The 16,108-nt window shown below is 38.4% G+C and overlaps 1 protein-coding gene across 1 annotated transcript in view; it reads left to right on the forward strand.

Annotated features, from left to right (window-relative positions):
- The window catches only part of PEX7 (peroxisomal biogenesis factor 7), a 94,342-nt gene that overhangs the window by 10,542 nt on the left and 67,692 nt on the right, over nt 1-16,108 (forward strand). The window contains exons 4-5 of the mRNA XM_047734732.1: nt 5,988-6,065; nt 6,449-6,557. Coding sequence (XP_047590688.1) covers nt 5,988-6,065; nt 6,449-6,557 — 187 coding nt within the window. The remainder of the gene's footprint in view (nt 1-5,987; nt 6,066-6,448; nt 6,558-16,108) is intronic.

The raw sequence follows: 16,108 nt of genomic DNA on the forward strand, positions 1-16,108 counted from the left end.
GTTTCCTCACATGAAGTAATGACTGTAGGCAAAGGTTATCTATGGATGCTGAAACATTAATTTAACATTCCTCCATCTTCTTAATAGTTTCAGGATCACTAAAAATGGGTAAACCAGCAATTATACACCTAATACAAAAGGAAGCTAAAAAAAAAAAAAAAAAAAAAAAAAGATTGAACTGAATGTAATCAAACCTCTAGACCTAACTTCCAGCTTAAAGGAATGGGAAGGGTGAAGGAGAATGGTAACACCATGAGGAAACAGTTAGCCAAATCCAGAGTGTAGAAGATTCTACAGGAGCATTAACTTTGTGTCTTCAATAATTATAAATGTCATGGGAAGGGTGGGTGGGAAAAGCAAGGTGGGAAAGGAGGACTTTCCTAGATTAGGAACATAACAACTAAATGTAAAATGGATTTTGTTTGTTTTCTGGTTCAAATAAACCTACTATAAAAAGACATTTTTGAGACACTTGGGAAAATAAGAATGTGGACTGAGTTTTGGATGATCTTAAGGAACTGTTATCTTTTTAGGTGAAAATAGCCTTGTGCTTCTATAAGAAAGAAAAACATCCTTACCTGCTTAATTATGAGTGAAATGGTCTGATGTTAAAATACTCCAGCAATCGTTAATGGGACAGATGAAACAAGGTGGCAAAATATTGATGATTTTGGAAAGTATGTGATGGATACCTGGGGATTTATTATGGTATTTTTTCTTTTATGTGCATTAAAAAATTTTTATAATGATAAATTTTAAAAACTTGTTTCACATTAAAAGAAATATGTATCCTTTTCTAATCGCTCAGTAATTAAAAGTCAGTGTCCCTTTCCTTTGTATTGATACAGATAAGTATGAACATTCTGGACATAGTTTCTATTTGATGATTTTTAATTAAATAGACCAACTTAAAAAGGGCAATGCTATACAGCAGATTAAAAATGAGCTCTTTGGGAATTGCTTTCAGTAATAAAATCTGTCCTCTCAAACAGTGGTTTTGATGAAGTTCAGATTTCATAAGGCAGCACAAAATATTTTTCAGGGTTTTTTTTTTTTTTCTTTTTGCAGTTTCTCAACTAATTTTCTCACCACTGCCAAGAGTAATTACATAACATAGGCCTTTAGAGGACCCTGGTTTTAAAGCATAACTGCATACCCCTCTTTTTTTTTATCCTTAATCTAACCATCAAGCCATGTCCACTGTTTGAGCAGGAGTGGAGGGGGGAATTGGGAATAGGGAAAGGGTAGAAGACTGGACTAATGTGAGATGTGCTCTTCATTCATATTTGTTTTTCTGCCCCTTCATCCATTCCAGAAACTTCGATTAACCCTACAGTGTGCAAGGGACAGTGTAGAGCCTAGTGGGGGAGATGAACAAGTCAGACGTGGTCCTCCTTGTCCTGTTTGAGTCCTCACCCTCGGGGGCAGGAGTGGTGGGGTGGTGGAGCTGCTGGTTATCTCCTTGATAATGTGATAAGTGCTGGAATGTTTGGAGTGCAGCAAGAGGGAAGGATCTAGTCTGGGGAAGGGACCACAAGGGCATCCTTAGGTCTACAGGGTAAGTTGGAATTAACTATTCAGATGGAGATGCCAGAGGAATAGTGTTGGAGACAAAGGAAAGTGCGGGCTAGAAGGGGAGGGATTGAGCCTGCAGGTCTGGAACAGTTGGCGCCTTGGCTGTTAAGCTCAAATTAGTGGAAATACACTGAAGATTTTTATGATATATTTCATGCGTATGAAATATATATAAGCTGTAAAATGTATGCTTACATATTCATCATCTGACTTAAAAATAGAACATCCCTTATACTGTTGGAGCCACTGCTTACAGATGCCATCTTCTATCTACATTTTTTTTTTTTCTGATTCTATAGTTCTCCCTCCTTTCATCTTTACTCCCTTCTTCCCAGGAGTAACCACTAATTCTGGATTCCTGTTTCTGTTTTCTTTGCTTTTCTTTTTAGTTTTACTGCACATGTATGCATCCCTAAACCATTTATAGTTTTGCATGGTTTTGACCTTTGGGTAATCAGCAGCAGAGACAAATCTCAGTGTTGGTAAGTTGAGATGGTAACGGTAAGTTGCAGGAAACCCATAGTATGAAACCGTTGAAAGACTTCCTACAGGGGAATGACGTGTGTTTTTATACAGTGCAGACCATGGATTGGAGGTAAGCAAGGAGAGATGGGGAGGCCTGTGGAAGGATGCTGCCTATAGTCTAGGTGGTAGCTAGAGTAGGCTTGATGGCTGTAGCCTCTTAAGAGAAATTATATACGAACTTGTAACCATGGTCCTTGGGGATCTTGTCCCTCCTGTTTGATCTTTCTGTTCTTCAAATGGGATAAGCCTGTTTCCTGCTTCAGGGTCTTTTCCTGTTCTTCTGCCAAAGCCTTTCCTCTCAAACCTGCAGAGTTCTGTCTTTGCTATACTCAGGTCTCTGCTCAGTGGGATCTTCCCTTGCCACTCTGTCAAGAAGTGACTCCTTCCCTCTTGTTGTTTCCCAGTCTCCTTCCTTGGTTTTGTTGTACTCTCTAGCTTTTCTTTAAAATCACGATCCGAAACTGTTTACTTATAGCCTGTCTATGATCCTTGAGGGTGGGGACTTTATTGGGCTTGTCTAACATTGTACCCCTCTTCCCCCCGTGCCTTGTACATAATAGGTGCTTAGTAAATACTGCTTGAATGGACTAGTGAGGTAACCTGAAGTTGGGATAATGGAATCTACTCATCCTTTTTTGACTGTCTCCCAAACATTTCCCTGGCTGTAAACTTTTTTTCAGAGCCTGAGATCAGTGCCCAAACCCTGTTCCCACTAGATGTTTCCACTTTACTATCTTGCTGTCACTTCAACGTCAGTTATGTCTAAAATTACACATTATCTTCTTTCCTCCAGTCTTCCCATTTTATTAATGCCACCACCACAACCAACAGTCCCCAGGCACAAAACCTTGGTGTTATCCTGCAGTGTTCTCTAGTCCTAATCCCTTGGGTGCTATCCATGCCCTTGTATGTCTTTGGGGGAATTTATGATCACTGTTTTCATTTCTGCTTTCCGCTGCTGACATTTTAGCTAGGCCTCAAGGCCCTGCTTAGATCCTCTCTTCTGGGCATCAAGCTGAATTTTCCATCCCAGTGCCATTTTATACTTATGTCTATAGTTTTTTGTTTTTGTTTTTAACGATATCCTGGCTTGTACTGTTAGTCACTTACCCATATCCTAAATTGTAAACACAGTAAAACACATAAAATATTTGAGTTGCCTTTATTTCCTTCTCTGTTGTTCCATTTTTAACATCACCATGTGCGTCCTGTCCTTAGTTTTGTCCTAGTCCTATTGCTTGCACTTTGTTGTGGGACTGATGGCACACTGCCATAGTTCTCTTACCTCCTGTCTTTTGTTCTCACTAGGGCTGGGTTCTCTCCGAGCCTGTGGGGGCTCTCACAGTTTTAAAAGGTGAGAAGTCACAAGGTGTTAAATCCTGTATCATGCTGGACACATGTAGATGCAGTGGAATCTGAGGTGTTGATCTTAGTTTTTAGTTATATCTGTTGTTATCCTCTGAAATGAAAACAATAGCTCTTTATAACTACTTAGTGATGCAGATTATAAAGGTAAATATCACTGGATAAATTACTTAACTCCCATTTATTGAATGCTTATTATATTGCAAAGGATGTAGACAGACATACAGGATGGTTTTGCTCACATGGTGGATCTTCCAGAATCTAGCAGGTATTTAACACAAATTGTAGTAAAATATGGTAAATGTAAAATTATAAGTAGGTACAAGAAAGATGCTGTCAGAATGCACGGAATGAAGCATTTCAGTCATTGAGGGTTTTGTCGAGGGGAAGCTTGTTTCATAAAGGATGTAATGGGGCCAAGACTTGGTGGATGAACAGGAGTTCACTAAGCTCACAGAGGCTTTAAGTCCTTGGATTTGGATAATTCATGAAAACAAAATGGAATCAATCTGGGCTCAAAGAAGTGAATCACCAAGGAAGGGAGACTTTTATTTCCTTGATATTGCAGCCCAAGGTCATTCCAGTTCCACAGTGCCCTCAAGTAGCATGATGTAGAGACAGCCTGGCGTCGTGATTAAGAGTGGATTCTGTAGTGAGGCTGCTGAGGTTCAGAATTCAGCCCTGCAACTTACTAGCTTTAGGAATTTCAACAATTTATTTAAACTTCTTGGGTTTTAGCACAGTATTTACTTCATAGAGGTGAAGATTAATGAGATAAAACATGTAAAATCCTTATGACGGTATCTGGCACACAGTAGGTGCTCAATAAACGTTTGCTGTTATTTTTTTTTTTAACATTTTATTTATTTATTTGACAGAGAGATCACAAGTAGGCAGAGAGGCAGGCAGAGAGAGAGGAGGGGAAGCAGGCTCCCTGCTGACAGCAGCAGAGAGCCTGATGTGGGGCTCGATTCCGGGACCCTGAAATCATGATCTGGAGCTAAAGGCAGAGGCTTAACCCACTGAGCCACTCAGGTGCCCCTATAGTGGTTATTTTTGATTGTTCACATCAGCCTAGAGTAGGAGTTGGCAAACTACTACTCATGAGACGCAGCCAACCTAGTGTGCTCTCTGGTTTGTAAATAAAGTTTTATTGGGACACAGCTATGCCTACTCATCAAGTGTCACCTATAGCTACTTTTGTGCTGTCCCAGGCCGACATACAGAACCAAGTGGCCCATAAAGCCCCAAATTATTGCTCTTTACAGAAGAAATTTGCCATGCCCTGGCCTAGAGGATAAAATCAAGCTCTTTAGCTCCCAAGAACTTCCATGACTACTTCCACCCATAACGGATGGCCACAGCAGCTCTTTGGCTTTTGCTGCCCTTTCTGTAAGAGGTGCTCTCCACTGCTGGATTGTGGCTTCTTCAGTGTTCCAGCTGATGCTCTCTCTTCTGCATGAATATGGACAGCAGCAGGGCTGGGACTAGGATAGGGTGGGTGGGGCACTCACCTTAGTTACATGATTAAGGAGGACCCCAAAAATTCAGTAGTCAAATAATGTCTTGATGCAATATATTTTTTTAAAATCCCAATTGAAAAAATCCATGATGAGAAAAATACAAGTTTTAAACAAAGACAGGATTAGTATTACTGATATTTTTAAAACTGAGCCTCCCAACATGGCTCGCCATGGTACATGGTACAAGACAGCAGAGAACAGGTAACCCATACTTAAGCTACAGCAACTGCAGACCCTCCTGCTTCCTACATAAATGTGGTAGCTAGAATTTTTAAGATTCAGAAGAATCTGCTGGCTGGTCACATTTAATGATATATACTCAGGTCCACATCAGTACTACTTTAATAAAGAATAAATATGCACATATTTTGTGGAACTTAGCTTATAGTAGCAATCTGTATACAATCTGTTGTATAAGGTGACAGAATAAAACATATTTCCATAAGTTTTCAAATGGCTTGTTTGAAATGGTTCACTGAAAGCAGTAAAACATATATTAGAATAGCAGCATTGGATAACTAAAGCTGTTTACCAAGAGATCTGAAAGGATTACCTGGTTTCTATAAGCTTTTTCTAAGAAAGGCCAGATAGGGATATTAATTGAATTTTAATGCTTTCTGATAAACACTGACCTGGCAAGCTTTTTTAGACGACTAACTTTCTAATCTGCTTTGACATTTCTACAGGGTGCTTCAAACAGTGATTTGTTGGTAGGTTAAAAATATATATGATTTGTTTTAGTGAAGGAGGTTTGGAAATCATCTGTAGCATTCTGTTAAAATAGAAGGGAATCTTATCTGTAAGGAGTATGTCTGGAAGAATGCGCAAAATGACCTTCCCATTTCTCAGGCACCATGTTGAGATTTGTAGGACTTCATTTGATGTTTCAATGAAGTGAATTAGTTGTTCTAACTGGCTATCACTGAAATAAAGAGATAAAATATAATATCGAATTTCATGCTCCTTTACTTTCTAAATGACACATTAAAATGTTTTTAGGTCTATAGTGTTGATTGGAGCCAAACCAGAGGTGAACAGCTTGTGGTGTCTGGCTCGTGGGATCAAACTGTCAAGCTGGTATGTTAGCATTACTGTATTTAAAACCAAATGGTCTCTTCCATAACACTTTCATGGAGTTTTTTTCTTTTCTAGAACATACTTCTATATCTTTTCAATTATACAACTAATTTTCTTTTCAAAAAACTATAGTAAAGGATTTATTAGAATTTAAACATTTTTAACCTTTTGGCTGTAAACTAACCATTAGCTCAGCATTGATTATTTTGGCCCCTTAAAAACTGTTCTGCTTTATATGAAAATAGACTTTAAAGAATCCTTGAGATATGTCTGGCTGTTACATGTGTACATATAAATACATAGGTAGTGTATTGTATATATTATGTATATAAACATAAATTTGAATTTACCTCTAAGTAATTGATTTATTCATTTGTTTGTAGTGGGATCCAACTGTTGGAAAGTCTCTGTGCACCTTTAGAGGCCACGAAAGTGTCATTTATAGCACAATCTGGTCTCCCCACATCCCTGGTTGTTTTGCTTCAGCCTCAGGTAAATAATTCCGAATTTACCAAAAAAGCCTTACTTGTGGTGAGTGATGGCTTTGCTTTACCCAGCAGGTGGCGCTGTGTACTTGCTATTTGGAGGGAAAAAGGGACCACAGTACTATCCTTTGTGCTCTTTAGATGGTTTCATTCTTCATCAACCTCTAGATAAGATTTAGCCAGGCCTGGACTACTTTCCAACTATTAATGAACAAATATGGTTTGTCTTAGGCATATCATAACTGGTTATAAATCTTCCAAAATTGGGAACTCATCTAGTTCTTTTTATTAGCCACTGAATTCCTTCTTTTAGATGGCATTATCCTTGGTTTGTTTATTGGAATAAAGGTGGCTAAGTCTGAGTAACAGTTACAAAATGTGCAACATGTGCTAATTAATGACAAGTATTTATGATGAATGACAAAGTAAAATTATCACTCTCTATTTCTTGCTAATTTTGTAACTTACAAAAAATATAAATTTATAGAGAAAAAAACAAAAATGGTATCCTACATAATCCCTCTACTAGGCTTACCATATGTACAGTGAGGAAATTCAAACAGCACAGAAAGATGCCAAATAAAAAGTCCTCATCCTTCCCCCTCCATAGAACCATGGTTAACTTTTTTTATATTCCTCCATAAAAATTCTTATTCTTTTTTTTTTTTTAAGATTTTATTTATTTATTTGACAGAGATCACAAGTAGGCAGAGAGGCAGGCGCGGGGGGGGGGGGGGGGCGGGGAACAGGCTCCCTGCGGAGCAGAGAGCCCAATGCAGGGTTCCATCTCAGGACTCTGGGATCATGACCTGAGCCAAAGGCAGAGGCTTTAACCCACTGAGCCACCCAGGTGCCCCCCAAATTCTTATTCTTATTTCAGAATATATGGTACAAAAGTAAAAAATGTTTGGGGCACCTGGGTGGCTCAGTTGGTTAAGTATCTACCTTTAGCTCAGGTGATAATTTTGGGGTCCCGGGATGGAGCCCCACTGTCGTGCTCCCTGCTCAGTGGGGAGTCTGCTTCTCCCTCTCCTTCCGCTCCCCTCCCCCTTGCTCTCTCTTTCCCTCAAGTAAATAAAATCTTTAAAAAAATGAATAATGTTTGTGGGGAATACACCCGAGTAAGAAGTCAGATGTCTTTAAGGGCTGAATTTGCTTAGTGATGTTAGGTTTTATGTGCTTATAGCTATAAAGTTTTTGTTGTTGTTGAAATTATACAGGAAAATAACATTATAACTGTGAATCAGAAAATCTCCCATCCCAAATTCATTTTCCTGCTGAAAAGATTATAAAACAGCTTTTGATTGTGGCAATTTTTTAGTAGCTTAGTCCAGTATTATAGTTGAATTGGGTGACTCATGCACCATTCAGAAGGAGTTTTTAGACTCTAGTTTTAAATAAATTTGATGGAAAAGAACATTCACCAATTATATTTTATAAATTATATATGAAGTTATATTATATTGTTAAACTTATGGAGTTAACACAAATGTAAGTTAGAAAAAGAGGTACACCATGTTTCTTTTGTTTGATCTACCACCAATAGACACTTGGCTAAAGAATTTTCTGAATACCTTCCTAAAATCTCTGACACTTTAGTATACATTACTTCATTTTTCTTTTAGATGATTTGTGTAGTGTACAGAGTGCCATTAAAGCTGTAAAAAGTGTAGGAATGAAACAAAGGTGAACAACTAATTGTCACAGGCAAGGCAGGGTTGCTCTGCTAGGCTGCCTCCTCGAGTCACTTTGACCTTGCCTCTGTGAACAAATAGTGGGAAGGTAAACCAATGTGTCCGAGTATTCCAACGTGAGGTTTTATTAAATTACATCATTTGGGGGAATATATTCATAAATACAGTCTGTATGACACTAATGACTTTCTTTTTTTTTCTTTTAAAGATTTTATTTATTTATTTGACAGACAGAGATCACAAGTAGGCAGAGAGGCAGGCAGAGAGAGAGAGGGGAAAGCAAACTCCCTGCTGAGCAAAAAGCCTGATGTGGGGCTCGATCCCAGGACCCTGGGATCATGACCCGAACCGAAGGCAGAGGCTTTAACCCACTGAGCCACCCAGGTGCCCCAACACTAATGACTTTCAAAAGTGTTTCTTATAGAGCAGCAAACCTTATAGATTAGTCAAAACAATAACAGCAACCTCCCCAGTCTGGATGATGTCAGTTAATTCTGATAGTGAGAATCTGGTAATGTGAAGATAATAATTATTTTAAGATTTGGACCTTGAAATGATAAATAAATGTACCTCTTTAATCTTTTAAATGTTTTCCAATTTGATGAATGAAAAATGATACCTAATTTTTGTTTTGATTTGTGTATTTGATTACTAGGGATAGTGAATATTTTTTGTATGTTCATTGACCACTACAGTTTTTCCTTTGTGAGTCTTATGTTCATGTTTTTGGCCCATTTTTCTACTGAGAACTGTTTGTTGTTGTTTTTCTGTATTGATGTGTGAGCTCTTTTTTATATTTAGGAATTGGTCTTCTGTATCTTACATATATTTTCCCAATTTTTTGTCTTTTAACCATTTTATTTTCTTTTATGTTGTATGTATGTTGTATATGCATTTAAGTTTTTCGGTAGTCAAAACTGTCAATTTTTTGCTTGATAGGTTTTTGGCTTTCATTTAGGATGACGAGTTGGCTCAGTGAAAAGTAGGAGGCCTTGTGTGGCACGGAAAGAGAGGCCATTGTAGGCCGAGAGAATAGGATGTCTAAAAGTAAGAATTTGGTACATTTGAGGTACTGAAAGAAGACCCGGGAGACCACTGGTTAAGAGGAAAAGGTCGTAAAAATGAGGTTGGGCAGTAGACGAGGAGCCCACCTTATGTACTGGATTCAAGATTTTGGATTTTATCCTATGGACATGGGCAAGGCACTGAAGAGGTTTAAGCAGGGGAGTGATATGATTAGGCTTGCATTTAACAAAATTCCTTCTGGCTCTGTGTAAAGAATAGTTGGGAGGCGAGCAGGAGTGGATGCGGGAAGATTAACTGAGAGATGAAGGAAGGTATGGATAAGGATGGCAGCAGAAGGGCTGGCTGAAAATTAGGCTGACTCGAGTTGGTATTTAGAGATGATTTTATAAGACGTACAAGAGGTGAAGAGAGAAGGATGAGTAAAGAGTAACACCTAGATTCCTGCCAAGGATAAATTGGTGGGTGGTTAATGTCATACTGAGGTAAGAAATATGTTTGAAAGAGAAGATCTCAAGTTTTGTTTTAGAGCACACTGAACTCATGGGACAAGGGAGTTGTTGATGAGTAGGGCGAGTTTGGAGCTGAGACATCTAGCCTCGTGAATAAATTGTGTCATTGGCTCAAAAATGATAACTAAAGCCATTGGAGTAAGTCGGAGTCCTCAGGAAAGATTAAACAGAAGAAACCTTAGACTAGAGCATAGGTTGGCACACTATTGCCCTCAAATCAAAATGACCCACTGACAGGTTTTGTGAACAAAGATTTAGTGGAACACAGCCATGCCATCCTTTTATAGACTGTCTGTCTGTAACTGCTTTTGTGCCATAATGGCAGAGGTGAGTAGCTGTGGCAGAGGTGAATGGCCCTTGAAGCCAAAAATACTTATGTTGGGTCCCTCACAGGAAATGTTTGCTGACGCTTTGTATAAAGAGTCTTGAGGGGACATAAAGCAATGGAAGCTCTTTCATGCAGTTTGGTTGTTTAGGGGAAGAGAGAAGAAAATAGCTAGAGGAAGAGGTAGAGTGTGCCTACTATTGTCTCCTCATTTAATTATCCAGCATCCCCCAAGTAGGCAATCAGAAGGATAATTGTTCCTTACTTGCTACTAAACTCTGTCAATGCCCTGAGTGGTTGAATTATGTTGAGTGGGTTCCATAGTAAATATAACGTCACAGAAATCCTTTTCCTTTTGTTTATTTTATAATTTTCTTTATTCTAAAAATTTTAAATGACCAAATGTCCCTCAATTTTAAGGCATTATTATGTTGAAGACACTCAGAACTGGAAATCTTCAGGTAAATTGTGTACAGACAAACATGTCCATTAGATTAAGGAATTTCCTGGATTCTAAGGTAGGAGAAAATAATAGTAAATTCTGTGTATAGATGTTCAGTTAAGTCAAAAAATGTTCAGTGGTTGAAATTAACAGCATAGTTTTCTAGAATAAAGAACAGTATACTTATAAGATTATTACTGTTATTTTCTAAATTTCTAAATTGTCTGAGTTAGAGTGTTTTGTCCATAATCTGAGTTAAATCTTTCCCAAGATATCAAATCTTTTGGGATGGGACCAGTAATATATTTTTCCTTGGCACATTTCCTTTTCCATGCCTAAATTTCTTACTGGATTTTTTTTTTTAAAGATTTTATTTATTTATTTGACAGAGAGAGATCACAAGCAGGCAGAGAGGCAGGCAGAGGGAGAGAGAGAGAGAGAGGGAAGCAGGCTCCCTGCTGAGCAGAGAGCCCGATGCGGGGCTCGATCCCAAGAGCCCGATGCGGGGCTCGATCCCAGGACCCCGAGATCATGACCTGAGCCGAAGGCAGCGGCTTAACCCACTGAGCCACCCAGGCGCCCCTTCTTACTGGATTTTTAAAAATTTTTCTGTGGCATAGCTAATTGTAAGGCTGGGTGGATATTAAGTAAGTGATAGCAATATTGATGTGCTGTTCGAATTAACTAACCCTTTAACCTGCCTATATAACTTGAGTTAGTCATCTTTGTGCTTTTCATTTAGTGTAAATGCTAATGAATTTCATGCTTATAGTGAATCAGTTCTGTAAGATGACCACAGTTTAGCATAATGGTTATAATTTTACTACAGGTGAAAAGCCCTAATACCGAAAGTATTGGTACAAGTTCAATTAAAATTCTTTTAAGGATGAGAATTAGACTGACATTAGCATCATTTTCTTTGAGTAGGGATGCCCTTTGGCCTTATATCCTATAGTTTCAAAGAAGTCATTTTAAACCCTTCATGAATTAATGGTATAAGATAGATCTATCTTCAAAATGAACTGAAACTTACTTCCTTTCTGGTGAAGCAGTGAAGACATGTCTGGTGCAAGCTCTAATTGGCAACATCCATAATAAACTGAAATTAATAATGAGTATAATTTTACATATTTGGACAAATATTAATAAGTAAAACTCCTTGGGCGCCTGGATGGTAATCCAGGGTAATCCACTTGGTAATCTAAGGGAAGAAATGTAATGAACACCCTTTATTTGCGCTGAGTCACACACACTCCTTTTGCTTTTACAGTGGCCTTTTGTGTAGCATGGTATACATAATATTGAGTCTGGATGTTGCATACAGAATATTCAGTGTATGAGACTGAATAGCATGAAAAGGCTTATTGTGTGGAGAGTTAGCAATATAATCACAAAACTAAACTCTCTGCATATTGTAAATAGGTATTATTTAAACAATCTTTTATCATCACAATGTCCATTTGGTTGAATAGAAAAAAAAAGGTTATCTGTTTAATGACATCATCTTCATGTGTTATATTAGAAATAAATATAAATATCAGCCAGGATTTCTTTGTTTGAAAGTCAAAGAAATTCTGAACCAAACCACTTTAAGAAGATAATTTATTTGCTCGCATGGTTGAAATGTCCAAAATTACATCTGGATTTATACACATGGCTGGACGTAGGACTTAGAGGATGTTCTTCCCATCTCTTCTGTATTTGTTGAGTTGGTTTTGTATCAGGCACCATGTGAAAGTAAGATGGCAGCAGCTCCAACCCCTCTAGTCTTTCTGGTTTCCGTCCAGTATGAAAACGTGTGAGACCCTTTCTCAGACATCTAAGAAAGTTCCATTTTCTCTCATCTGATGGCCCGTGTGAATGTTTCTAATCCGATCATGGTGCCTAGGAGAGGAGGATGTGATGTCTTGATTGGGGCCCAGCTTACACCTACCGTTGGGAATAGGAAATAAGAGAGAGGGTGGTAGTCCATCTCTTACACCAAGAATGGAAAGAATAAATAGTGATTAGGTGGGAGTGGTTCTACGGGGCCTATATTCACTAGACTCTATGCACATCCAACACTTAAATCAAAGAGATTTCACAAAATATGGACCTATGAGGTATAAAATGTTACTTTAAAAAAATTGGATAAAGGAAAGCCATTTGCCAACTTTTATGATTTTAGAAACTCATTGGAAGGTTTATTTATTAAGCATTTGCCATTTTCCTGAAATATTCCTTCATAATGATTTTCAAATAATAGCCTCCTTAATAAAGTTGAAAAGATTTGAAGTTTTTTCTTCCACTCTACAAGAGGAGGGTTTGTGGTTCAGTAAAGGATGGGGCACGCTCTGAAGCTCTCACTGTGCTTTTGCCATTTCAAGTGAAATGAGGAAATTTGCTTACTAAGCTGTATACAATGTATTAGGAGGCAAGTGAACTTCCTTGCATATTTTCTTGACTTGTTTTCATGCATTTCCTATCAGGCATGTGTATTCTTTTACATAGCTGAGTGCCTTACACAAGCAAACACTAAAATATTTTTAATTACTATTATATAAGATATGGGAAGTAAGCATCTTATTAGAATTTTGAAAACCTATTGAAGGTTAATTTTGGTTGTTGAGAGGGACATTGGCAGTGAGTCAGTCAGATATTAAGTGAATGAACACTGTTTTCTGAAAGATACATTGAAAGCCATTGAAGAGACATTGAGGAAGAAAACAGACAGGGTTCCTGTTTCTTAGAGCCGCAATCCAGTGGAAAAGAGAGATCCTATGGAAAAACAAAACTAGTTGGGGCACCTGGGTGGCTCAGTAGGTTAAGCCTCTGCCTTCGGCCAGGGTTATGATCTCGGGGTCCTGGGATCGAGCCCCGCGTCGGGCTCTCTGCTCAGCAGGAAGCCCGCTTCCCCCTCTCTCTCTGCCTGCCTCTCTGCCTACTTGTGATCTCTCTCTCTCTGTCAAATAAATATTAAAAAAAAAAAAAAAGAAAAAACAAAACTAGCAATGGATAATGCAAGGAGTGTGAAATTCTCTGGAGAGGTAACATAGTAAGTAGAATCCAGGAAATTCCTTAATCTAATGGACATGTTTGTCTGTACACAATTTACACTGCACTGTCTGAGACAAAATTCTTTCACCACTATCACCTGACTTCAGGTCATGCTGCTTAACATCCGTCTCTTCATTCCTCACTTGGTAAACAAGGATGATGGTAATACTTATATCATGGAAGTTTTGAGAAGGATTAAATGAGTTAATGTATACAAAAGGCTGAGAACAGTACCTGGCACAGAGTTAGGGTTCTATAAATGTTACCTTCTGTGATTAACGTGTGTGCTCAGAATTCTGTGGGAACACAGGTAAGGATTCTTGAGCTCGCCAAAGTTGGCTGGTCAGGGTAGATAGTTCTCCACTCTGAGAAAATAGCGTTCAAGCTGTTACTCCAGTAACTAAGAGTTAAGAGGTGAGAGCTGGGAAGCAAAGGAATGGGAGGTGGCAAGAACAGAGCGTATTTGGGGAGTATCTGAATGACCATGGCATGTGTTTGTGTTGTAAGAATTACCAGTGCTCATCTGAGGAACTTGCTCTGGTTAGAATCTGGAATGCTTGGTTACGTGATGGTATACAAGGTCAGTGATCCTGAAACCTGGCTGGCTTCTGGAATTGTTGGGGGAGCTTTAAAAAAACAACAGGATTCTGGGCTCCATCTTAGTCCTGCTGAATCAAGTATCTCTGGGAGGCACATTTTTTAATTACCCCAGCTGAACCTAGCGATCAGCCTCTTTTGGAAAGCGCTGTTCTAGTCTACAGCATAGCTTTGTTTGAGATGCCAAACTAATAGTTTATTTCTGCTGGTGCAATGGGAATTGCATGCTTAATATTCATCTCTCTTTAAAAACCCACAGAACGGTTTCAGTGCTGAATTCAGAGAGGAAGTGGTTTCTGTAGTTTGAGAATGCCTTAGTTGTCCCCTCCCACCCAGTTTTGTTTGAGTTGTATTGTGGTCTTCATCAATTTTCTTACTTTGTCTTCTTGCTTACAGACAGAAGCTGCTATGAAACATACTATAATCTTTGCATAAGAAATCTCAACTGTAAATTTCATGGTTATGGAAACCAAAGTTGTGAAATATTTGTTTTTATAAATATTACAAATGGCAGAAGCTTACATGATAGATAGTCATATGGTTAATTATGTCACTCAACTGCTTATAGCCATTTATATTTTAAAGATAATACAGGAGAATATAGCATTGAAGTCATTCCAAGAATTGAGTCACCTTCAAAGTTAGATGGTATTTGCAAATCTGGAACTAAATTTGTTATCATTGGCTAATTAGGACAGGCCAAAAAGGGGGAATTTTTAGAGATTTAGATCTAGATTTACTTTCCAAAGCATTCTAAGGTTCTCTAAGGACATTGCGTTTTGTCTAGTTCATGAAAGTTGTTAGTAGGACAGAATTCATATTTCTAAATTACATGAGATAGAAGGGAAGACTATTTAAGCTCATTACATTAAGAACATTAATATGAAGTAAACTTTCTTCTGAACCATGAAAACTAAGTTACTGCTATTACAGACTCCATATAATTGCATAAGTCATAGCCATGCCTGAATGAATGGGTCCGGTAGTTAAAAAAAAAAAAAAAAAATCTTCATTCTATTCTAAGAAAAAAGTCACATTACATTTGGTAAACATCTGACATTTCAATTCAATTATTTGGGCCCAATATGCATCCTTTTGCTGCTCAGTTCTTTGCAGAGTCAGATCCAATGTTCACACTCATTCTCTCTCTTCACCTTCCTCTTACCTGCTGCGGCTTGAAATTCGACATAGTAGCATCCAACATTTCCTATTCCACACTATGCACCGAGACTCGCTGGTTCTGTTGCCAGTGGCTGGCCCGCCACTGATAAGGGAAGATGGTGGCACTATCACAGGGCCCTTGTCAACGTCTGGCTGACAATGAAGGGCCAGTTGTCTGGAAAATGCAATTACTAAAAAAAACCAACATAAGTACAGATATCCTAGTGGCTCAGAGTTGAGTGAGTCATGGAACTGTTGGGCCAGAAGCTGTCTCTCCTACCTGGAAAACAGAGTGAGGAGGATGAAGTGACAAATGTGTGCAACAGAAGCGACTGTCAAGTAAATGGAATTCTTAGCTCCTTCAGAGCGGTTCCCTTCTTCTGGTGTCTTTCAAGTTAACTGCAAGATGGGACAACCTAGGCCATGGCTTTTCTGTGTGTGTGAATGCTGCTTGACTGTGATGGTAAGGAACTAAAATATTGTTCCAGAGAGATGTGGAGTGGACACCCACCCAGTCTTTGTTATTGGGTGTTTCGCTTAATCTTTTTTTCCTATGTAAATAGGCATGTCATATAAAAATACATATAGATGTATTTTTTTAATTTAAATTCAGTTTAGTTAACATATAGTGTATTATTAATTTCAGAGTTACAATTTAGTGATTCATCAGTTGCATATAAAATATACCCAGTGCTCATTCCATCAACCACCGTCCTAGATGTCCATCACCCAGTTACTCCATCCTCCCACCTACCTCCCCTCCGACAA

Source organism: Lutra lutra, chromosome 6 (assembly GCF_902655055.1).
Source record: "Lutra lutra chromosome 6, mLutLut1.2, whole genome shotgun sequence".
Lineage (NCBI taxonomy): Eukaryota > Metazoa > Chordata > Mammalia > Carnivora > Mustelidae > Lutra > Lutra lutra.